This window comes from Vipera ursinii, assembly GCF_947247035.1.
Source record: "Vipera ursinii genome assembly, chromosome: 6".
NCBI lineage: Eukaryota > Metazoa > Chordata > Lepidosauria > Squamata > Viperidae > Vipera > Vipera ursinii.
This window is the reverse complement of record NC_139515.1, coordinates 89,391,531-89,416,389: the sequence shown is the minus strand read 5'-3', so window position 1 is coordinate 89,416,389 and position 24,859 is coordinate 89,391,531. Positions and strand designations below refer to the sequence as shown.

The window sequence follows — 24,859 nt, the reverse complement described above, 5'->3', positions numbered from 1 at the left end:
GCGTGACGGTGAGCCAAAGCCAGTGGTGGGATTCAGCCGGTTCGCACCAGTTCGGCAGAACCGGTAGCTAATTTTTTGTTGCCCAGGCCCAGAATGGACTTCCGGAAGCGGCATCCAGACAGAGAACCGGTCGTTCACCTATTTGAATCCCACCCCTGGCCAAAGCTGTTAGTTGTCTACGGAGGTCCTCAGTCCTCCAGGTCCTGTTTGTCCCAAAGGTGCTTTTGAAAAAGGGAACTGGACTTTCCTGTTTTTCCTTGAAGACACTTCACTTCTCATCCAAGAAGCTTCTTCGGTTCCGACTGAATGATGGAGGATGGAAGGGTTTACATTCCTTGCGGTCCTCTTGCAGTCACCAAGGGGATCCCACACTCATTTGCACTATTCAGGTGATGCGGAGGGCACCGATAAGCCTCCAAGTGCCCCCCACGGCTGTCAGAGAGAGTACTAACGGCCAGATGACTACCACAAGGAATCCTCCACCATTCCGTCAGAACTGAAGAAGCTTCTCGGATGAGAAGGGAAATGTCTTCACGGAAAAACAAGGAAGTCCAGTTGCCTTTCGGAAAAGCACCTTGGGGTCACGGCTGTTGGTGTGGTGGAAAGGGCTGACCCACCGTCTCTCTCGCCAGGGACCTTCCGCACTGGCGTGCAGTGATCGGCGCATGGAAGCTTTCTTCGCTGGGCTCCGAGGTCCACGTGCGCTACATCAAACGAATAGTGATCCACGAGGACTACCAGAGGACCACGGAGACCAGTGACATTGCTCTGATGGAGCTGGACCAGCCCGTGAAGTGCAGCAACTACATCCAGCCGGCTTGCTTGCCTGACATGACCGTCACCGTCTCTCTCCTGAACCACTGCTACATCAGCGGCTGGGGCATCCTAGGAAAAACGGGTGAGACGCCCCAGCCGCCCTCTGTGCCCCCAGGGCCCGGCCACCTCCCCGTGCCCCAGAAACCCTGTCTGGAACTCCTCTAGAAGTCTGAGAGGGAGTGTTGTCTACACCCACAACGTGGCTGCCACAGGAGACTTCCCGGGTCCCTAAATAGCTGTGACAGTGAGCGCGGACAGAAGGCACACTCAGCGCCTCCTCACGCACAGCCACGCTTCCTTGCTCCCCTGTCTGTCCTGTCCTATCCTGTCCCATAATTCTCTTTCTCTTCTCTTCTCTTCTCTTCTCTTCTCTTCTCTTCTCCTCTCCTCTCCTCTCCTCCCCTCCCCTCCCCTCCCCTTCTCTTCTCTTCTCCTCCTCTCCTCTCCTCTCCTCTCCTCTATTTTCTCTTCTCTTCTCTTCTCTTCTCTTCTCTTCTCTTCTCTTCTCTTCTCTTCTCTTCTCTTCTCTTCTCTTCTCCTCTCCTCTCTTCCCTTCCCTCCTCCCCTCTCCCATCTTCCCTCTCCCCCTCTTCTCCCCTCCCCTCCTCCTTCTCCCCTCCTCTCTCCTCTCCTCTCCTCTCCCCTCTACCCACTCTCCTCCCCCTCCTCTCCCCTTCCTCCCTCCCCTCCCCTCTCCTCCCCCTCTTCTCTCCTCTCCCCGTCCTCTCCTCCCCTCCCCCTCCCCCCCTCCCCTTCATTCTTCTCCTTTCCTTTCTTCTCCTCTCCGTCCCCCCTTTCAGGGCTGCTTAGGACAGCCTGGGGGACGCTGGGCCTTAACCCTCCCAGAGGTCCCCGCCAAGGCCCTGCTGCTCTCCCCCAGAAGGACCTTGGCTGAAAGCCCCCAAGCGCCCTGGGAGGAAGGGGAAGGTGGGCCTGCTAAGTCTCCTAAGCAGCTGCCTCTCCTTTCAGCAGCCAGGAAGGTGTCTGACATCATGCACGAGGTGAGGGTCAACCGCTTCTCTGTGGCTCAGTGCAACAGCAGCAGCTGGTACAACGGGGCCATTGAGGAACACACCCTCTGTGCCGGTTACGAGGAAGGAGGAGCCGATATCTGCCAGGTAAGCCCCCCCCCGTGGCAGACCCCCTTGGTGGACCTTGAAATCCAATGCCCCATCTGCTAAGCACGGGGTGCCCCACAATGATGCCTGGGGATCCTTGCACTGCCCTTCTGGGTTCAAGCTTCAGTCCCGGTTCGTCCCAATTGAAACTCCAGTGTGGGGCACCAGGTTGAAGAAGGCACCAGGTCCTCCGAAAGCAGGACTCAACCACGATCGACATAACTATGGAGATGCTCCATCATTTGCGTCGTGGTTGTCCCAAAGGTGCTTTATTCCCAGAAGGCGACTGGCCTTTCCTGGGTTTTTTTCCCTTGAAAATGTTTCACTTCTCATCCAAGAAGCTTCTTCACTTCGGGAGAAGTCCTTCAGTTCTTCCCACCCAAGAAAGTCCAGTTGCCTTTTAAAAAGCCCTGCTGGAAGCTTTTAAGAAGTATTATTTTTATTTTTTTATTTTAATTCCATTTATATCCCGCCCTTCTCCGAAGACTCAGGGCGGCTTACAAGCTTAGCAGTAGCCTTCATTCTATGTAAATGCCTGCTTATTAGGGCTTTCACACACACCCCAAGCGGCATTATTACAAAGTCAGCTTATTGCCCCCAACAATCTGGGTCCTCATTTTACCTACCTCGGAAGGATGGAAGGCTGAGTCAACCTTGAGCCTGGTGGGATGCGAACCTGCACTAATTGCAGGCAGCTGGTGTTACGTATAGGGTCTCCTGCTTGAGCAGGGGGTTGGACTAGAAGGCCTCCAAGGTCCCTCCCAATTCTGACATTCTGCTATTCTCAACTAACGGTCAGCACCTGCTAGGAGTTAGATAACAATCAATGGAATTCAAGGGTGGTTGCACTCCATCCACTTGTGGCGATGTAGTGATTCTAGGCTGGTCCCTCTTTTAACACCACCCCCAGGTTCTGCCACTCTTGCTTCTACCTTCTCCTTCTGCATATACCTGTGTGCATTTCCCTATTTTTTTATATGCACCTTTCCTATATTGCATGTTGTGTAGTCACACCGGACAGTTCATATATTTGTGTAAATTACTAACAAAGAATTAAAGGGAAACTGAAATGCATTTCTGACTCTTTAGTCTTCATCAGTCAGCTATACCCTTCTGAGATTCGAACCTGGGCTGATTGCATATTAGGCAGTGTTATTTGCCTCTTAAGCCACAAGGTCTCTCTCTCTCTCTGTTAGCTTTTTTTTTTGCAAGGGAAGATATGTTTCAAATGTTAACTTTTTAGATTACCTTGCTAGGCCCCAAACATGGGGCAAATTTTTATTTCCTGTTTTCAGCCTATCTTGAAGGCCATCGAACAGGCTGTAGTCACACCGGACAGTTCATATATTTGTGTAAATTACTAACAAAGAATTAAAGGGAAACTGAAATGCATTTCTGACTCTTTAGTCTTCATCAGTCAGCTATACCCTTCTGAGATATATATATATATATGTTTTCTGAGGTTTTTGTGGGTGTTTGTATGTGGATCTTTGGTCATTTGGGTTTTTCCCCACGTAGAGTTGAAGGTATAAGAGCAACGTTTCGACAAAATCTCATCCGTCATTCTCAGGCTGGTGGCTTCAGCTTCGTTCTTCTGGGAGAAGTGTGTGGTAGTGGCTGTTTGTTCCTCTTTTTTAAACTGCCAGAGGGGGTGTGTTCTGTGGGTGGAGGTGTGCTCTGATTGGGTGGGGGGTTAGCTGTGTTCTGATTGGGTGGGAGTGTGTTTTGAATGGGGGCTGTGTTCTGATTGGATGTGTTTTGAGTGGATGGGCTGGTCTCAGCTGCCAGCCTTAGACCTGAAATGGTGAGTTGTGCTGCTTTTGTTCGGCTCCGTGTTTGTGGTGGTGCCATGTTTTTATAATGGGTGTCAGTTTGCTTATTGTGTGGTTTGGAGGGGTTTAAAGTGGCTAATGTTGCAGCTGTAGTTAGGTTTCTGTTTTGTGGTTGTGTGTCATTATCGTTGTGGGTTCGGATTTCCTTTTTGAATGGTTGTGTGGTGGTGATGTCATGTGATGTTATGAGTTTGGGTCTGGTATCATTCTTGGTGGTTGGGCCTCGTCTGTCAATCAAGGCGGGTTTCCAAATGGCTGGTAGGCGAGAGGTATCATCTCGTTTGTTCATGCTGTGGGGGCGTTTTTCTATCTCAATGGCTTCTCTGATTATTCTGTTGTTAAAATGTTCAATTTTGGCGATAGTTTTGGTTTTTTTAAAATCAATTTCATGTCCCGTGGCTTTAAAGTGTTGGAACAGGGACGAAGTTTGTTCTCCCTTTCTGAGTGAGTTCCTGTGCTCTTCAATGCGTGCCCTTATTCTTCTGTTGGTCTGTCCGATGTATGTGGTGGGGCAGGTGGTGCATGGGATTTCGTATACTCCTTGGTTTTCTAACCCAATTATGCCTTTGGGGTTTCTTAGGTTTCTTAGGATGGTGGATATTTTTCTGTCTGTGCAGAATGATGTTTTGATGTTGTGTTTTTGGAGGACCTTGCTGATTCTGTCTGTGGTCCCTTTTAAGTATGGGAGGAGGGCTTTGCCATTTTCTTGTTCTCTGTCTTGGGTTTTTGTGGGTGTCTCTCTTTGGATTAAGTTGGTAATCGTGTTTCTTTGGAATCCATTGGCTGTTAGTACATTAGTGAGAGTGTGTAGTTCGGTTTTTAGGTGTTGTTCGTCAGCTAGGTGTTTTGTTCTGGAGATGAGTGTCTTGGCTACGGAGTTGATCTGTGCTGGGTGGTGGTGTGAGAGTGCGTTCAGATAGCGGTTTGTGTGTGTTTTTTTATGGTAGATAGTGTGTCCTAGGGAGCCGTTGGATTTCTTGTAGACTAAGACATCAAGGAAGGGAAGTTGATTGTTAGCTTCTGTTTCCATGGTGAATTGTATTTTGGGGTGTAGGCTATTGAGGTTTATGAGGAAGTCATCCAGTTTTTCTTTGCCGTGTGGCCAGATTACGAAGGTGTCATCTATGTATCTGAGCCAGAGTTTGGGTTTGTGGTTGGATTTTTCTAGAGCGAGGGTTTCAAAGTGTTCCATGTAGAGGTTTGCGATGACAGGTGAAAGGGGTGATCCCATGGGTGCTCCTTCCATTTGTTTGTATCTTTGTCCATTGTAGATGAAGTATTGTTTGATAGGCAGTGGTTGGTCAGATCTAGGATGTGTTTTGGGAGGTTGTATTTATATATATATATTTGCATAGGCATCCTGGTTTCCCTTTTTAAAACTGGAAACTGCAAAAGCAAAATTGAGAGCTATCCGAATGTCAGCATGTAGCCCTGTCCCACCTTTTCTGTCAGTTTCTGGAGTATAAACTAGAATTCAGGGGTAGGCAACCTTGGCTCTTTTATGACTCGTGGACTTCAACTCCCAAAATTCCTGAGCCAGCCACGCTGAGGGGAAAGGGAGAGGTTTCCAAGCTGAGCCCTGCTGGCTCAGGAATTCTGGGAGTTGAAGTCCACGAGTCATAAAAGAGCCGAGGTTACCTACCCCTGAACTAGATAAATCGGTATTCAGCTGTGAATTGGTGAGGCAAGATCCAGAAATTCTCAGGCTAGGTAGTAGTATCATTGCGTCCGCTGTGATGGGCAGGCTAAGGGGAGGGGCCCGCATCCCCACTTTGAGGATGTCAATGATCTTGCAGACCCTTCCCAACTTTGGTGCTTCGGAATCAGCCATCGGTCCTTGATGCTTCCCTTCAGCACCAGTAGAGTTTCCACCCACAGGGAGATCTTGATTTATGACCACAGTGGAGCCCCAAATTTCTGTTGTACAGTGAAGAGTTTTCTTAAGCGACTTTTGTCCCATTTTGCAACCTTTCTAGCCACAGTTGCTAAGTGAATCGCTGTGGTTGTTAAGATAGTCACACGATTGCTAACTCAATCCGGCTTCCCTGTTGACTTTCCTTGTGGCCAAAGGGCCTCGCATGACCCCGGGGCACTGTGACCGTCATAAATGTGAAACAGCTGCCAAGTGTCTGGATTTTGATCACATGACCACGGGGAGGCTGCAATGGCTGCAAGTGTGAAAAACGGCCCTCAGTTGCCTTTTTCAGTGTCGTCGTAACTTTGAACGGCCACTAAGGGACCTGTTGTAAGTCAAGGACTAGTTGTATTATGAGCTACGTCTTTCGCGTCCATCCAAAGGCTGCATCTTTTATCCCCTTGATGCCCAGGGAGACGGTGGCCATCAGGCTTACCCTATGCTTCCTCCTTCGGTTGCATCCTAACCGACCGTCACCCCTCCTTCTCCCTGTGTTTTTCTTCCAGGGAGACAGTGGTGGCCCCCTCATGTGCCAGGAAGACAGCTCCCAACCGTTCTGGATCATTGGAATCACGAGCTGGGGCCAGGGCTGTGGGAAAGCGCACAAGCCGGGGGTCTACACCGACACCCAACACTTCTACCCATGGATAAAGCAGTTGGCAGGCCCGATGCCTCAGCCCCCGCCCACGCCCAGGCCCATCCCCACCATCAAGGTTTCACTGCAGAGCGAATCCACTCCTCACCCAACCTCTTCCCCAACCAGCTCCCCTTCAACTCCCGGAGCCACCAAAACCCCAGCTGGACCCCCAACTCTATTGCACATCACTTCCCGAAAAAAGCCTTTAGTTCTTTACTGGCCTCCAACCACTGCACAACCTCTACCTCAGCCTAAAACCCCTCTGTCCCAGTCCACCTCTGGAGCCCCATCTAAGCCCACAACCCAACTTCATGCCGCATCTCCGAACACATTAGAAATCGAATTCCTACTTCAAAGCACCCAGGCTCCATCTTCACCTCATGCTAAGCCTTCGTCTTCTTCTCCAACTCACACAACATCGCAGGTCCTGTCACCTTCGTCTTCCCCTCCTGCCAAAGTCCTGCCTGAATCCACAGGTCAACCCGAGGCCACTCCTCTGCTTGAAATTGAAATCGTATCTGAGCCAGTATCCAAGTCTCCACCTCGGCCTCCATCTCCATCAAAGGCGAAAGGCACTTCTCTGCTTGAATCTATAATTCAATCTGCACTGCAAGCTTCACATCAAGCTTCACCTCCAACTTCACCCAAGACTGAAATCTCAACTCACACAACATCCCAGGTCCTGTCAACTTCGTCTTCCCCTCATGCCAAAGTCCTGCCTGAATCCACAGGTCAACCCGAGGCCACTCCTCTGCTTGAAATTGAAATCGTATCTGAGCCAGTATCCAAGTCTCCACCTTGGCCTCCATCTCCACTGAAGACTGAAGGGACATCTCCACTTGCATCTGTAACTCAATCCTCTCTCCAAACCTCACCTCAACCTTCATCTCCAAGTTCACCCAAGACTGAAATCTCAACTCACACAACATCCCAGGTCCTGTCACCTTCGTCTTCCCCTCATGCCAAAGTCCTGCCTGAATCCACAGCTCAAACCGAGGCCACTCCTCTGCTTGAAATTGAAATTGTATCTGAGCCAGTATCCAAGTCTCCACCTCAGCCTACATCTCCACTGAATACTGAAGGGACATCTCCACTTGCATCTGTAACTCAATCCACTCTCCAAACCTCACCTCAATCTTCATCTCCAAGTTCACCCAAGACTGAAATCTCAACTCACACAACATCCCAGGTCCTGTCACCTTCGTCTTCCCCTCATGCCAAAGTCCTGCCTGAATCCACAGCACAACCCGAGGCCACTCCTCTGCTTGAAATTGAAATTGTATCTGAGCCAGTATCCAAGTCTCCACCTCAGCCTCCATCTCCACTGAAGACTGAAGGGACATCTCCACTTGCATCTGTAACTCAATCCACTCTCCAAACCTCAACTGAACACAAAACCCAACCTCTTCCCAAGCCTGAAGTTCCAACAGAGATTGGCTCCACATCTCAAACTGAAGCCCAACCTTCTCCTGAAACAAAACCAGAACGTGAAGCTCCCCATCAGTCTACAACTACACCTCAGCCTACATCCATAGCTCCACCTCAACCGTCTCCTCAGACCGAGCCAGAACTTGAAATTGCAACTCAGCCTGTGACTATAATTCAATCTACATCGGAAGCCCCAATTCAGTCCGAGACCCAACCTTCCCCTCAAACCACGTCTGAACCAGAATCTGAAACGCCAGCTCAGGTGGTCATCGTACTTCACAGTACATCGGAAGCCCCAACGCATGAAGTTCTCTTTGAATCCACAACACCCCAACCACCGCCTGCAACTTCACCGCCCACATCTCAGTCCTCACCAGGAACTACCCCTCAACCCGAAACCTCAAGCCAACCTCACCCCCCACAGACCCCACCCCAGCTAAACAAGGGGCAGGAAGTCCTACCCCTCATTGAAATCTCCCACAGCGACAGCACCGTGTTTAGGTTCTTGAGGGTGATTCGGAAGTTCTTGCGCATCATTAAGAAGGAGAAAAACACTGTGTGGTTCTGGCCCAATTTATCGAACCTGAAACTCGTCAAGGACGCAGATCTGGCTTCTGCCGAGGAGGAGTTGGAGAGCCCAGCCGAGGATGACGAGACCTGGTGAACTGGATGGAGACCCAGCGTGCCTTTGGCCCACAGGTGTGCCACCAAAGTGGTGAACTCGCGGCAGTGCCAGCAACATCCTTCGGGGAGCATCCTTCGGGGAGCTGTGGCAGCACACTTATCAAAACCAGAAAGTTTTGTCCAGGGCCCCGCCGATCTCTCGTGCGCCATGTCTTTGGGGCGATTTTACACAGCTCAGGATGGTGAGCTGAGCTCCATCCACGCCTGGTGCTTCTGAAGGAGTGTGGTGACCACGGGCAGGGCAAGACCTGCAGGCTGCACGAAAACGGAGGATCCGAGGCCCCTGCATTTAATCTTTCCCTGGGACCTCAGCACCGCCTGGAGAAGGCAAGGTATTGGGTTGCGTAAATAATTTTGTTGTGCATACAAGCAACCCTTAACGTGAAGATCAGCTTCTACAAAGGCTAAGAATTGGAATCTGCACATTATGCTTAAATCCTGTTTCCCCCCCTCCCCCGTTTCTTTGTGACAGATGTTTGGCAATGTGTTTCTTAATTGTTTACAAAATGTAAATATCAAATGTGTTTACTTCTGGTCCCAGGCTCTTTCATTTTCCCTGTTGTACTTCCTGTATTTTATATCTCCAAATCAGTTTTTCTTAACGAGGAACATTTGTTTGCCAAGTCAGCTGTAAGTTTTCAATTCTGCACGCTTGATCACTGGCTGTTGAGTCTCCTTTGCAGGTGTAGGAGCTCCACACAAGTTTAGGCCACCCAACAGCAGTGCAGCATCATGGTGTCCTCTCTTTGCCTAATGGCTCTGTTGTGATGGAAGGTCCCACGCCTCTTGTGCAACTTCCCAGCTCAGCTCTGGAGCATGGAAGGATTGGCCAAGTGGACCCCATTGAGTTGGTCTAGTTCGCTGCGGTCACTTCCACTATTCCATCTGGCCATCTGAAGAGCACTGAAGACCATCGAGAGCTGGCAGTGCTTGTGCCCAGCATCCACAGCCAACTACTGGTGGGCTGGGCAATCAACCCTGTGCCCAACCCCACAGCTGGCGCCTTTCCCTGCAGCCACATGCTTCCTGGCACTTCATTGGTAGGCGTGCCGTCTGCAGATCCAGCAGTTCACCCTTGCCAAGTGTCCATTCTTTCACTTTGGTCAAGCTGACCAAGTCCGCCTTTGGGTGAAGATCAGAGGTGGGTCTTCTCCCCTTCAGATCTTCACCCAAAGGCAGACTTGGTCAGCTTGACCAAAGTGAAAGGGTGAAACTGCTGGATTTGAAGATGGCACACACCTACCGATGAACGGAGGGCCAGCAAGCATCAATCTTCTCCATCTCTGGGGCCAGATGTTGCTTGGGGTGGGGTTGGGGAAGCTTCACCTCAAGGTTGTCTTCTCAATAAACACCATGCTAGTTACTGTTGTGGGTCCTTTACTGCCACACAATGTCCCCCATTCCGAAAAGGTGAAGAACCCTTTGCTCATCCCCCCTTGTTGGTGCCCTGCTAGGCTCACGAACTTCCCAATGATCAGTCATGACAAATAAAACGGTGGCCATTTTAGCACATTATGGCTGACCACAGCGTTTTTCTCCAGCTCATGATCACTCTCTGCGAAACCCAGAGAAGTGGGGACCAGCCATTCGAGGACAATAAGATTGTCAGAATTCCTAGAGGCTTGCTTGTAGAGATCCTCTCTAGGACTTTGGCTTGGAACATAACTTTATGGTAAATAACTTGGTCAACACCATGGATTGGTGGAAGTCGTCCTTGCTTCAAATGGAATGGTCCAAACTAACCCTGTCTGTTAGATGGATCAGTTGTCTGAAGGGATCCACGTAACCTTGAGCTCTCCGTGATCTAATCACGTGAGCAAACGGGGCTGATGGGATACATCAAAGCCCACGGTGAATTATGACCGTTTTTCAGGCTTATGACCGCGGAAGCACCCCCGTGGTCATGTGATCAAAGCTCTTGCAGCCGGTTCATATTTACGACGGTTGCTGTGTCTTGAGGTCATGTGATCACCTTCTTGCAATTTTCTGACAAGCAGCCAATGGGGGAAGCCAGGTCTGCTTAAGAACCGTGTTACTAAATGAACTGCAGCGATTCACTTAACAACTGTGGCAAGAAAGGTCGTAAAATGGGGCAAACCTCACGTCACAAATTTCACCCTTAGCCGCATAAATTTTGGGCTGAGCTGTGGTTGTCAAGGACTCCCTGCATTCAAAGAGTTCTGGGTACGCATTCTATATCTGTTGTGTAGACGAATCTTCCTGGGGGCCAAACTGGTCTTGGCACCATCCAGTTTGGGAGGGGATCGCTGTCTCCATAAAGACCTCACACTGGACTGTGATTGTTTTACACACCTTTCCGAGACAGCGTTGCCTGCTCTGCTTGCGTTCCTGGTGCAGAAGGCCCAACCCAGAGCATCGTTGCGTGCTCAGAACGCAACACAACCCGACGGTGCCACACAATTGGGTCCTCTTTCCTCTCTCAGAGAAGCTACCAAGCTCAGCTCTGGCTTCAAGAAAGACTTCCAAAGTTTATTTCTCTGGGTGGAATTTCTTCAACCACAACAATCTAGACTAAGGGTCCTCTAGAAGTGAAACGGGGCACGGAGAAGCCCGGTGTCTACCAGCCGCAGCACCCCGTTCTCTGGGGTGGAAAGCTTGGTCACCCCGCTGCCTTCTCCCAGGGCAGCAGGGCCGGTCTCCGTCCGGGGGCCTTCTCCGGGAGGCCCCCGGTTGCCTCCGCCGAGCAGGTGGCGCTGCCCACGGTCTCTGTGCAGGTGGCGGCCCAGTTACTCGTCCGCAGGGCTCACTGGACCCAGGAAGGCTGCCCTGGACTGGCCGCCTCCGTGGGGGAGTCGTCCTCCTTCGTCTCCAGGTCAAAGTTCTGCAGGGAAGCAAGAGAATCGACGCAGGTGTTGCACACCTGGGCTTTTCCAGGGCAGCGGTCCCAGGCAAGAGAGGGCTTCCAGGTGGAAGGATGGATGGAAGGAAGGAAGGAAAGAAAAAGGGAAGGGAGGGAGGGAGGAGGGAAAAGGAAGGAAAGGTGGGAAGGAAGGGAGGAAGAAAGGAGAGGGACAGGAAGAAAAAAGGGAGGGAGGGAAGGAAAGGAGGAGACAGGGAGGGAGGGAGGGAGGAAGGAGGGAGGGAGGAAAAGAAAGAGGGAGGCAGGGAGGAAAGAGGGAGGGGCTTCCCCACCTGAGAAAAGCGAGTCAGGGAGAAGCCGCCTCTTGGCTGCCAGCCTCACGAAGGACCCACCTGCGGCTCCGTCTCTTGGTGGCTGCCACCAGAAACTGCCCCACCTGCACCCAGAGGCTCCTGACTGGCCCCCCCTCCCCGCCAAAGAGCGGACTCCCCTTGGAGCCCCTGGCCCCCAGCAGCCGCCTCTCACGCCCACCCACTGCTCTTACGTCCAGCTCCTTTAGGACTTCGTCCATGAAGTCCTCCGAGTTCTGCTTGTAGGCCACGGCCAGCTTGATGGCGTCAGTGAAGAGCTGCGGAGGGGGAACGCGGAGGGTCAATTGGGGGGGGGGAAACGAGGCTGGGCACCTCCTTACCCGCCTCCCCTGTCTGGCCGGGGAACCCAAGCCTCCCTCCCCCCTCACCTTCACCACGTTGGTGCCGTCCGCTGCAGACACAAAGTAGAGAGGCAGGTTGAGCTTCTTGGCAAAGTTGAAGTTCTTCTGGGTTGCCTTCAGGTCGGCTAGAAAGACGGGAGAGAATCGGCTGACCTCTGGGGCTTTTCAGGAGGGGCCGGGCCTCTCCGACCCGGAAGAAGACCCAGAGGACACAGACCGAGACAACCGAGGACCTACAGGCTCAATTCGGGGACTGAAATAACTCAACTGACGAGTTTGCGACAAGCACCGAGGAACTAAGTGGCCAAACAGGGCAGGTTCTTACAGGGCAACACAGCTGGAAGGGACCTTGGAGGTCTTCTAGTCCAACCCCCTGCTCAAGCAGGAGACCCTATGGCACTTCAGACAAGTGGCTGTCGGGTCTCTTCTTAAAAATGTTCCGTACTGGAGTACCCACAACATCTGGAGGGAAGCCGCTCCACTGCTTAATTACCAGAATAACGGAGCTGGGAGGGACCTTGAAGGTAGACCCTCTATCAGGGGTCCTCAACCTTGGCAACTTTAAGGCTTGTGGTTGACGCAGCTTTAACAGGAAGTTCCCTTGTGATGTTCTCCACAACTGGCTAAACAGTCTTGGGACAAGAGGCGTTGTGTGGGCTTAAAAAACCTGAAGGCCAAAAGATTCCCCCTTGTCCAAGAAGAGGCTGGATCAGATCTCCTCCCCGGAGGTGAAAAGGGGAGGCCCACCATCGATTTTGTTGGCCACCACGATGCAGGGTATCTGGGGCCGGAATTCACGCAGCTCCTTGTACCAGTTGGTCAGGTTCTTGTAGGTCACCTTCCTCTGGACATCAAAGACCTGGGGGGGGGGGAAGAGGAAGAGGGCAGCTGGTCATGCGCGAATCAGACCACCACCCATATCTCAGATCCCGGTGGGAGAGGGATGATGGGCGCAAAGAGTCCCAGGAAGAAGTATCTCCTCGACATCGGCAGGCTTGCTCAACACGGTCAGAGACTGGAGGAGTCAGGTGGGGAATTAGTCTGGAATCCTTACGTGGGCACAAAAGAGCGAGCATCTCATCTGCCGTCTCACTCCCGCTTTCGCTTGCCTCAGTGCCAGCCTGCCACAGACTCCGCTGGGGGAACTATTTGGGAGGGGGGCAAGGGGGAAACTCCTTTGTGTCCCACCAGCATCAGGAAAACGGCGAGGACAACTCAGCCCCGGGGTCGGAAGAAGGCTCTATATCACTCTGTAGAGATCCCTCACTCAAGCATTTTGCCCGCTAAGAAAGAGCCGCTGGCTTCCCACGGGACAACTGCCACCCGAAGCCCCACGCGCCGGTTCCTTACCATGATGCAAGCATGGGCCTTGTGGTAGTAGGACGGGTGCATGCTCTGGAAACGCTCCTGGCCAGCAGTGTCCCAGAAGTCTGGAAACCAGGAATTCCACAGCTCACAAAGGACCCACATAACTAACGCAATCCCTCTAGGTCGGTCTTTCTCAACCTCGGCATCTTGAAGCTGGGTGGACCTCCGACTCCCAGGATTCTCCAGCCAGCCAGGGGGATGCTGAGAGTGGAAGTCCGCCCGTCTTCAAACGGCCAAAGCTGGGAAACACTTCTCCAAGTCAGAAGAACTCGGGGTCTTCCGAATGCGTGTGGGCTGTGTGAGCCGGAGAGAGGCGAGTCGTGGATCTGCTGCTGAGACCCAACGACAGGAGGACCTTCCAGCCAGCCAGCTTCTCAGCCCCTCCCACGCTTGGCCCTCAGCGGGCAACCTCCAAGCTTCATCGGAAGGGGGTCCCACCCAATGAGATCAGGGAGAGGACACCACGACGCGGCCCCCGCCACTGCATCCACCGGGCCCTTACCCACGAGGACCGTCTTGCCGTCCACGGTGGCCGTGTGCTTGTAGAGGGTCAGGGCGAAGGTGGAGAGCTGCTGGGGCTTGCTGTGGGCCAGGTCAAGGAAAGGAGGCGACGGACCAGGGGGGCCTTCAAGAAGAAGGAATCCAAGAAGAGGCAACCCCACCGACGCAGAGCCTCCAGTGCTTCTGCCCACCCAGCCAAGCCAGCCCCGAGGCAACTTTAGGAGGGCTTCAGAACACAGAGGCCTAGGGCTAAAAGGGACCTCAGAGGCCTTCTAGTCTAACCCACCGATCAAAGCAGGAGACCGTCCACCATTCCTGGTCAAACGGTTATCTTGCGTCGTTTCAAAATTGTAATTCGCAGTTTTAATACAGGCAATCCTCGACCTGATCCTCGTTTAGTGACTGTTCAAAAGATACATCGGCACTAAGAAAAGTGACTTATGACCCCTTTTCACACTCAAGGCCGTCGCAGCCTCCACACAGTCATGTGATCGAAATCCAGACGCCCGGCAACTGACTCATATTTACGACGGTCGCAGCGTCCCGGGGGGGGGGGGCTCACGTGATCCCCTTTTGGGAACCTTCTGACCAGCAAAGTCAATGAGGAAGCAGGATTCACTTAATGACCGAGTTACTCACTTAACAACTGCCGTGATTCACTTAACAGCTGGGGCAAGAAAGGTCATAAAATGGGGCAAAAACATTAACAACTGCTCTGATTAACAATGGAAGATTTGGTCTCGATTGTGGTCGTAAGTCAAGGGCTACCTGCATATTAATTATAGCTTTAATTATTTCATTACATTATTTTTCTATTTGTCTTTTTATAAGTCGTAAGGTGCCCCAGGTAGCCTCATAGGAGAAATGGGCAGCAAAAGTCAGTCTCTCTCTCTCTCTCTCTCTCTCTCTCTCTCTCTCTATATATATATATATATATATATATATATATATATATACATACATATATATACATACATATATATACATATACATACATACATATATATACATACATACATATATATATATAGATACATATATATATATATATATATATATATATATATATATATGTATATATATGTATATATATATGTGTATATATATATATATATATATATATATGTATGTATGTATGTATATATATATATATATATATATATATATATATATATATATATGTATATGTATATGTATATGTATATGTATATGTATATGTATATGTATATGTATATGTATATACATACATACATACAGTCCAGGTCAGCCTGTTGGAAAAGATGTCTTAAGGTCACGGCGAAAGAGATAGATAGATAGATAGATAGATAGATAGATAGATAGATAGATAGATATAGATACAGATACAGAGAGATGATAGATGGATATAGATAATAGAAATAGATAGACAATGATATAGACAGATAAGAGACAGACAGACAGACAGACACATACATACATATACAGGAATATATAGAAATAGATCCCCTTCATGGATTACTGCCTTGTCGTGGCGAAGGGGCTTGCGTAATTCAATGAAGCTATGAGCTATGCCGTGCAGGGCCACCCAAGACGGACAGGTCATAGCAGAGAGTTCTGACAAAACGTGATCCACTGGAGAAGGAAATGGCAACCCACTCCAGTATCTTTCCCATGAAAACCCTATGGACAGTACCAAAAGGCAAAACGATATGACGCTGGAAGATGAGCCCCTCAGGTCGGAAGGCGTCCAATATGCTACTGGGGAAGAGCAGAGGGCTATTACTAGTAGCGCCAGAAAGAATGAAGCGACTGGGCCAAAGCCGAAAGGACGCTCAGCTGTGGATGTGTCTGGTGGTGAAAGGAAAGTCCGATGCTGTAAAGATTTTTTCTCCATAGGAACCTGGAATGTAAGATCCATGAATCAAGGAAAACTGGACGTGGTCAAACAAGAGATGACAAGACTGAACATTGACATCTTAGGTATCAGCGAACTAAAATGGACAGGAATGGGTGAATTTAATTCAGATGACCATCAGGTATACTACTGTGGGCAAGAATCCCTCAGAAGAAATGGAGTAGCCTTCATAGTCAATAAAAGAGTAGGAAAAGCAATACTGGGATACAATCCTCAAAATGACAGAATGATCTCAGTTCGAATCCAAGGCAAACCATTCAATATCACAGTAGTCCAAGTCTATGTCCCAATCACCAGTGCTGAAGAGGATGAAATTGACCAGTTCTATGAAGCACTACAGCACCTTATAGAACTAACACCAAAAAATGATGTTCTTATCATCATGGGGGATTGGAATGCTAAAGTAGGAAGCCAAAAGATAACTGGAATAACAGGCAAGTTTGGCCTTGGAGTGCAAAATGAAGCAGGGCACAGGCTGATAGAATTCTGTCAAGAGAATACGATGGTCATAGCAAACACTCTTTTCCAACAACCCAAGAGACGGCTCTACACATGGACATCACCAGACGGTCAACACAGAAATCAGATTGACTATATGCTCTGCAGCCAAAGATGGAGAAGCTCTATACAGTCAGTAAAAACAAGACCAGGAGCTGACTGTGGCTCAGACCATGAGCTTCTCCTTGCAAAGTTTAGGCTTAAACTGAAGAAAGTAGGGAAAAGCACTAGGCCAGTCAGGTATGAATTAAATCATATCCCTGTTGAATATACAGTAGAGGTGACAAATAGATTTAAGGAATTAGATCTGATAGACAGAGTGCCTGAAGAACTATGGACAGAGGTTCGTGACATTGTACAACAGGTAGCAACCAAAACCATCCCAAAGAAAAAGAAATGCAAGAAAGCAAAATGGCTGTCTGAGGAAGCTTTGCAAATAGCTGAGGAAAGGAGGGAAGCGAAAGGCAAGGGAGAAAAAGAAAGATACACCCAATTGAATGCAGAATTCCAGAGAATAGCTAGAAGAGATAAGAATGCCTTCTTAAATGAACAGTGCAAAGAAATAGAAGAAAACAATAGAATAGGGAGGACCAGAGATCTTTTCAAGAAAATTGGAGAAATGAAGGGAACGTTTAATGCAAAAATGGGCATGATAAAGGACCAAAATGGCAGGGACCTAACAGAGGCAGAAGAGATTAAGAAGAGGTGGCAAAATTACACAGAAGAACTATACAAGAATGAGCTTAACGTCCCTGATAATCACAATGAGGTGGTCACTGACCTCGAGCCAGACATCCTAGAATGTGAAGTGAAGTGGGCCTTAGAAAAGCTGAGCAACAACAAAGCTAGTGGAGGTGACAGTATTCCAGCTGAGCTATTCAAAATCTTAAAAGAAAATGCAGTAAAAGTGCTACACTCAATTTGCCAGCAAATTTGGAAAACTCAACAGTGGCCACAGGATTGGAAAAGATCAGTTTACATTCCAATTCCTAAGAAAGGCAGTGCCAAAGAATGTTCAAACTATCGCACCATTGCACTCATTTCTCATGCTAGTAAAGTCATGCTTAAAATCCTACAAGCTAGACTTCAGCAGTATGTGGATCGAGAACTACCAGAAGTGCAGGCAGGATTTCGAAGAGGCAGAGGAACTAGAGATCAAATTGCCAACATACGCTGGATCATGGAGAAAGCTAGAGAGTTCCAGAAAAACATCTACTTCTGCTTCATTGACTATGCTAAAGCCTTTGATTGTGTGGATCATAACAAACTGTGGCAAGTTCTTAAAGAGATGGGAGTACCAGACCATCTTATTGGTCTCTTGAGAAACCTATATGCGGGTCAAGAAGCAACAGTGAGAACTGGACACGGAACCACTGATTGGTTCAAAATTGGGAAAGGAGTCCGGCAAGGCTGTATACTGTCGCCCTGCCTATTTAACTTATATGCAGAGCACATCATGAGAAAGGCAGGGCTAGATGAATCAAAAGTTGGAATTAAGATTGCCGGAAGAAACATCAACAACCTAAGATATGCAGATGATACCACTCTAATGGCAGAAAGTGAAGAAGAACTAAAGAGCCTCTTGTTGCGGGTGAAGAAGGAGAGTGCAAAACTTGGGTTGAAGCTTAACATTAAGAAAACCAAGATCATGGCATCTGGCCCTCTCAATTCCTGGCAAATAGATGGGGAAGAAATGGAGGTAGTGACAGATTTTATTTTCCTGGGCTCCAAGATCACTGCAGATGGGGACTGTAGCCAAGAAATTAAAAGACGCTTGCTCCTTGGGAGGAAAGCCATGGCAAATCTAGACAGAACACTAAAAAGCAGAGACATCACCCTGTCAACAAAAGTGCGTATAGTCAAGGCTATGGTCTTCCCAGTTGCAATGTATGGCAGTGAAAGTTGGACCGTAAGAAAGGCTGAGCGCCAGAGAATTGAGGCCTTTGAACTATGGTGCTGGAGAAGACTCCTGCGAGTCCCTTGGACTGCAAGGCGATCAAACCGGTCAGTCCTAGAGGAGATCAACCCTGACTGCTCTTTAGAAGGCCAGATCCTGAAGCTAAAACTCAAGTACTTTGGCCACCTAATGAGAAGGAAGGACTCCCTGGAGAAGAGCCTCATGCTGGGAAAGGTGGAGGTCAAGAGAAGAAGGGGACGACAGAGAATGAGGTGGCTGGATGGAGTCACTGAAGCAGTAGGCCTGAGCTTAAATGGACTCCAGAAGATGGTGGAGGACAGGAAGGCCTGGAGGAATGTTGTCCATAGGGTCGCGATGGGTCGGACACGACTTCGCAGCTAACAACAACAACATAGAAATAGATAGATGATGATGATAATGATATAGAGACAGACAGACAGATACAAACACGCATAGAGGCCACCCTGGAAGAAATTTGCTTTGGGCACCTGCTGGCCCCAAGGAAAACAACCCCGTCTAATTTCCAATCCTCTCCTTTTTTGCACCATCCGAATCTTCAGGGCTGGGCAATTCGGGGAGGGCCTGGCTGCTCTGGATGCTGGAAGAACCCCCCCCCCCAATTCCCCGCCCCCGCCTCAGAGCTGGGGAAACACCTGGCCTGCTTCTCCCGGCGTGGAATTTCCTCCGGGTTGCCGAGCGTCAAAGGATACAAGCCCTCCATGAGGAAGCGTTCCATCAATCTGGAAAAAGAGGGAAATCGCCCCATTGAGGAAACTGGGTCTGACGACCCCCCCCCCCAGCCCAGCTTCTGCAGGAGACGGCCAGGCAGAGGCCGAGGGGGGGGGAGCCAAATGCATCATCGGTCTGGAGTCTCTACACCCCCAAAAGAGAGCTAAATCCAGCCCCCCCCCGTGAAGCCCATTGGCTCTCATCTGGCCCCAATTTGCTTGACCATTAGCAGATCAGATTCTTGTGAATACAGGCAGTCCTCGATTTACAAAAATTCGTTTAGTGACTGGAGTTACAATGGCATCGGAAAAAGCGAGCGATGGCTGTTTTTCACACTTACGGCCATTGCAAAATCCCGACGGTCAGGGGATCAAAATTTGGACACTTGGCAAGTGCTTTATATTTACGACGGTCGCAGCGCCCCGAGGGAGTCACACGATCCCCTTTTGTGACCTCCCAAGCAAAGTCAACGGGGGAAGCCAGATCCACTTAAGCACCATGCGACCAATGTAACGACTGCAGTGATGCACTTCACAACTGCAGCAAGAAAGGTCGTAAAATGGGGCAGAACTCACTTAGCAAATGTCTCACTTAGCGACATAAACGCGAGGACCAGCCGGAGGTACCACGGAAGAAGTCCGCATTAAACTCCCTCCTGGCTCCTGGTTTCCTGCGCCTGGCAGATTTTGGGTCAGCCACTGACCGAGCGGCTGCTTCACGCTGCCGTCCATCGTCCCTTCCCTGGCACCACCACGGATGGCCGCGGAAGTCCACCTCCCAGAAGGAAGCTGACCCCAGACGGAAGCCCCCTTAGGAAATTCGCTCTGCCCGGCCATTCATCCCCAGGATGGCTTCACGCGACAGCCGGCTTCCCACGGCATCTTAAAACTCGGCTTGCATCCCCACAGCCCCCCGGCCCCGTTGGACTTTGTTGAGTGCGTCGCCAAGACCCACAAAAAGTCAGAAGCCAAAAAAGGAGAATATTTGTAGCTGAGGGGTCCTTGGCGCTCTCTGAGCTGGGCTGTTTTCTTGCAGACCTTTCATGACCCCACTAGGGAACATCATCAGGGCTAGTAGCATCAGCCACGATGGTGACCTAGTTTGGGTAAATGAAAGTCTACCCCCCAACCCCTCCCCCGTCCCAATCCAAGCTCAGAGGGCACCAAGGAGCAAACTTGAAAGCGATCTCAGCTGAGGGTGTGGCGGCAGTTACACGGTTTTCCCAAAGAAATCGGTGTGTGTGTGTGGGGGAAGTTGTGTCAACCGTCTTGGGCAACTCAACCTGACCGGCATCCATCAGGACTCCCAGAATTCCCCAGCCAGCGTCACCTTAGAGACCGTCTAAGCAGCTGCAGGAGACCACCTAAACCAAGGGTTGGCGACCTCGGCTCTTTGATGACTCGTGGACTTCAACTCCCAGAATTCCTGAGCCAGCCGAGCTGGCTCAGGAATTCTGGGAGTTGAAGTCCACGAGTCATCAAAGAGCCGAGGTCGCCTACCCCTGACCTAAACGCATCTGGCGCAGCTGCTGGGTCCCCCGCGGGGGCGGGGAGGAAGGGAGCACCTCGGGCAAGAGCCCCCCCGTCCCCTCCTAGCACCCGGGACTTCGGACCCCCCCTCCCCCCATGGGCCAGCCGAGCCCCATCTAATCCGATGCCCCCGGCCACCAGACGGGGCTTCTGGGGGGGGCGGCCTCGGGCCCAAACGGGCTCTCCCACCCCTCGCCCGCCCCCACCCCGGACCGCAGAGCGCCGGGAGCAGCGACCCCCGCCCGAGGCCCGCCCGGGCTGCGGTTGCGGCGGTTGCAACCCAAGGCGGGGCGGGGGTCGGCGGAGACCCTCCTCCTCTGCCCCGGGGGGGGGTGGGGGGGCGACTCACTTGGACTTGCCGACGGCGCTGTCGCCCAGGCAGATGATCTTCACGTTCTCCTCCGCCTCGGCCTCGTCTCGCTGCGGCCCGGCCAGGGGGGGCTCCCCCCGACGACCCCCCGGCTTGGCCATGCGCCCGCCGATGCCCAGGGAGGGACGGCGCGGAAGGGGTGGGTGGGGAGCCTCCGCCCGGGTCGCCAAGGCTGCGCCCGCGGGCCCCGCCCACGGCCACGCGACGCCGGCTCGGCTGCCGGGCGACCGGCCGGATGCCACGCGCGGCCCCGCGGGGCTCGGGAGAGCGCGCCCGCCCGCCCGCTCGCCGCCCCTTCGCTCCCCGCTTTCTCCCGGCAAGGCCGGCGGGGGGGGTTGGGGGGGTGCAAGCGGGCAAAAGTCCTCGCGGCCGCCCGCCTGCCCTGCAAAGACGGGCAGGGGGTGCCCGAGGGGTGCAAAAGCGTGCAGACGCTTCCCGCTCCCCTTTGCAAACTGGGGGGTGGGCTGAGGCGGGCAAGAGTGGAAACCGGCGTTCCGACGTGCGCAACGGCTTCTTTGCAAGCCGGAGTGGGGGGCTGCCAAGCGTGCAAAAGCCTCGCAGCTTCCCTTTGCAAACTGGGGGTGTGGGTGGGGTGAGACGGGCGAGTGAGACGGGCAAGAGTGGAAACCGGCGTTCCGACGTGCGCAACGGCTTCTTTGCAAGCCGGAGTGGGGGGTGGGGCGGGCTGCCAAGCGTGCAAAAGCCTCGCAGCTTCCCTTTGCAAAGCGGCGCAGGGAGGAAGAGGCGCGCCCCGAAGGCCTTCCCCTTCCCCCGGCACAATCGGGGGAGGGCGGCCAGGCGTTGCGAGGGTGTCGGTGGAGGCGGCGGTCAGTTCCAGGCGTGCAACAGGCGTGCAAAGGCGTGCCAGCCTCGCTTCCGGCTTCCCTGCCCAACGGAGGAAGCGCGCAAAGGCCTCCCAGCCCCGGAAGGGGCCGTGCTGCTTCCCCACGTGCGGGTCTCCTCGCAGCGCCGCCTTTCCTCCCTCTGCCTCGCAGCGGGTCGGCCGGCAGAGCCAGACGCCCACCCCCACCCCTACCCCCCCAATCCCGGTCAAGATGCGGCCCTCCTGGCCGGGGCTGCGGCGGGCACTGCAGCTGACCCTGGCCATCGTCAAGCCCGACGCGGTGGCCCACCCCCTCGTGCTGGAGGTAAGTGCAAAGCGCCTGCCCAGGGTGGGCTTTGCACCCTCTTGGACTGGGGGGTCGGGTCAACCAGAGGTCTCTAGGGGGGGGTTTGCAAGGAGCAGGGGAAAAAAAAATATCCCCCTCCCCCAGCCTTCTAGAGCAGCGTTTCCCAACCTTAGGAACTTGAAGATGCGTGGACTTCAACTCCCAGAATTCCCCAGCCAGCTATGCTGGCTGGGGAATTCTGGGAGTTGAAGTCCACGCATCTTCAAGTTCCTAAGGTTGGGAAACGCTGTTCTAGAGCAGGGTTTCTCCTCCTTGACCGCTTTAAGATGGGTGGACTTCAACTCCCAGAAGTCCACCCACCTTAAAGCCACCAAGGTGGAACGGGACCTAGAAGGCAGACTCCTAAGGCTGGAGGGACCTCTGAGGTCTTCTAGTCCAACCCCTCCCTGCTTGAGGCAGGAGACCTTATACCAGAGGCCCCCAACCTTTGGGGCACCAGGGACTGGTTACATGGAGGGCTTGTGTGGTTTCCTGCGCTCAAGGATTTGGCTTTGCTGGTTTGTGCGGACTGGTTGCTGGCGTGCCGCGGGCCGGTACTGGTTCACGGACCAGGCGTTGGGGACCCCCCTGCCTTATACCATCCTTATTCCACGAAAGGCTCCGGCCGTGGAGCCCCCACAACCTTGAGGGGGCAGGTGATTCCCCATAGTGGACTAAGAGCTGTGGTTGATGTCCGCCTTCTTCTTGAGGGTGGCCAACACCCCTGAGTGAGGCGTGAAGGACCCCAAGGAAAAAGGAGGCAGCCAATCGCACCTTTAACTCTTTCACTGCCACGCTGCAGTTTTCCGCTCTTAGGGAGCCTTCACATCTGGCCAGCTAAGCAACAGAAGGACCAAACAGCTCCGTGGTTGGCCGCTGCTTAGGACATCCGTCGGCCTTGATCCAGCTCTGGTGGTCAACCGGATGTTTCTAGGGTGGGGGCAAGCCACGGATGGAAAGCTGCCCCCTGCCCCATCTTAGTTCTGTGGACTTGGGATGGGTGAAGAGGGTCACCACCAGAAACCCACTGGTCAAAGGGGATCCTGTCCTCTGCGAATTGCAGTTGACGTGTCTTATCTCCCCACGTTCTGAGGGCATGAAGATTTATTTGGGTTGCACCAAGAACTGTCTGCTGTGCTGGGTTGCTAGGTTCCCCTCAGATAGCTGCATTGGTGGGCACCCCAGTCCCTGGAGAGACCCTCACCCACACCCTGTTCTCCAGCATATTCATGACCTTGCGCCCCACAATAGGGCGTCTCCCCTCCCTTCCCTTTGTAGAAGGAGCCGGAGGTCTAGGTCAGGATCTGACTTCCCAGTGGCGCATTGAGTAGACTGTGGGTCACCATCGATCTTTATAGATGGGGAAGCTTAGACTTTCTCTTGACCCAAGACCAGGGGTGGGATTCAAATAGGTGAACGACCGGTTCTCTGTCTGGATGCCGCTTCCGGAAATCCATTCTGGGCCTGGGCAACAAAAAATTAGTTACTGGTTCTGCCGAACTGGTGCGAACTGGCTGAATCCCACCACTGCCCAAGACCCCCTCCTTTTGCAGTTGGCTGGCACTCATTTGGGGTCTCCGTTGCATCCCCAACTTCGGTTATTTTGTATATTTTGTGTTTGGGTTATTTCTCTATAAAAATTGGGATTACGGTCATTCAGTGTGAGTTCTAGTGGTCCAACTGACCTCCAGGGAAAATTGGTTGTGGAGAGCTAAGGTCTTCTCCATGTTTGGACCAATCCTGAGCAGATGGCTCAGTTTGAAAATGTTTTGTAGTCTTCAGTCTGAAGTTTATCATGGTTTCAAAAATCTGTTGAGGTGGTCTGTGGAGGTTCTCAAATCATCCAGATCGTGATTGTCCCAAAGGTGGTTTCTTTTTTCCAAGAGGTAAGTGGACGTCCTTGATGATTTTTTCTTTGAAGACATTTTGCTTCTCATCCAAGAAGCTTCTGAAGAACTGAAGAAGCTTCTTGGAAGAGAAGCGAAATGCTTTCAAAAAGTCCAGTTGCCCTTTGGAGGAAGCACCTTTGGGACAACGGCAGAGGCCAATTTTCTCCGAAGCTAAGTGACAAGGTCCCTTGCCCTCACCAAAAGCCCTCTGGCCAATGGCCAGATGGTGCGAGGCCTCTTTGGACTTTTCACGGCCTTCCCCTTGACCTTCTTCTCGGTCTTCTCCTAGGCAGTGCACGAAACCATTCTGAGCCACAAATTCCTGATCGTCCGGACAAAGGATCTCCTCTGGAGCAGGGAGGACAGCCGGAGGTTCTACCAAGAGCATTCAGGTTCTTGTGAAGGCTTCTAGATGCAACAAGGCTAAAATGCTGGTTACTGGGAAAGGCTGGGGAAGGGTCTCTTGTCCTCCAGTCCCGTCTTGGGATCCTCCCCAGTGCATCCCAGTTGGCTTCTGGATATCACGGAAGTTGGGCTAGATGGCCCTCAGGTTTGGTCCAGTTCAGAGTTTCGCTGGTCTGAGGCTTCCTGCACCCGAAAGACTTTCATATCCAGATAAAGGTTCATTAGGAGGGGACCTAGAAACCCCAAACCCCCATTTGAGGGCCTCGAAGAAATAATTTCCAGCTTTCTAGAGACCAAAATCTGGGCCTCCTGGCGTTGGCCGTGTCCGTGTCCCTCATGGGTATGGCGCTGAGCGTCCTTCTGGATGAACCTGCTCCAGGTATGAGCAGACGTTCACGCAGTTGGGCTGAAGAAAAGGGTGGGGCTCAAGGCTTAGTTCCTTCCCTCACTTCCTTTCTGTGGGTGGGATGGCTTCCTGTGGCCGGGGGTCAAAGGTGAGGTCTTGCAAGCCTTGGCCATCTTGGCTGCTGCAACTCTACGTGAAAGTTGGGATGGGGGCATGCAGACCAAGCCGTAGGTGTTGTGCCCTCCATGCTGGATCCCAGCCACTTTGCGACACAACAGCC

General features: G+C 51.9%; 3 protein-coding genes across 4 annotated transcripts in view; 1 reads left to right on the top strand and 2 right to left on the bottom strand.

Moving 5' to 3' along the window:
• SHANK3 (SH3 and multiple ankyrin repeat domains 3) overlaps positions 1 to 24,859 on the bottom strand; it is a gene marked incomplete at both ends in the record, with an annotated part of 484,200 nt that overhangs the window by 329,934 nt on the left and 129,407 nt on the right. The gene's annotated exons all lie outside the window — the stretch shown is intronic.
• On the bottom strand, positions 8,321 to 21,160 carry RABL2B (RAB, member of RAS oncogene family like 2B). Of its 2 annotated transcripts, XR_014492907.1 has the most exons (9): positions 20,750 to 21,160; positions 18,853 to 18,882; positions 13,834 to 13,913; positions 13,314 to 13,393; positions 12,711 to 12,822; positions 11,991 to 12,088; positions 11,796 to 11,879; positions 10,744 to 11,272; positions 8,321 to 8,748 (listed from the first exon to the last, which is right to left on the bottom strand). XR_014492907.1 is itself a non-coding variant. In XM_083366153.1 (8 exons), the coding sequence occupies exons 1-8, from the start codon at positions 20,869 to 20,871 to the stop codon at positions 11,195 to 11,197; spliced, it is 684 nt and encodes a 227-aa protein (XP_083222279.1). In that variant the 5' UTR covers positions 20,872 to 21,160; the 3' UTR covers positions 10,504 to 11,194. The 2 variants fall into 2 exon arrangements, 1 of the variants encoding a protein (XP_083222279.1); XM_083366153.1 differs by lacking the exon at positions 8,321 to 8,748 and having other exon boundaries at positions 10,504 to 11,272.
• NME6 (NME/NM23 nucleoside diphosphate kinase 6) overlaps positions 21,615 to 24,859 on the top strand; it is a 14,359-nt gene continuing 11,114 nt past the window's right edge. The window contains exons 1-2 of the mRNA XM_083366161.1: positions 21,615 to 21,918; positions 24,118 to 24,220. Coding sequence (XP_083222287.1) covers positions 21,826 to 21,918; positions 24,118 to 24,220 — 196 coding nt within the window. The 5' untranslated portion in view covers positions 21,615 to 21,825. The remainder of the gene's footprint in view (positions 21,919 to 24,117; positions 24,221 to 24,859) is intronic.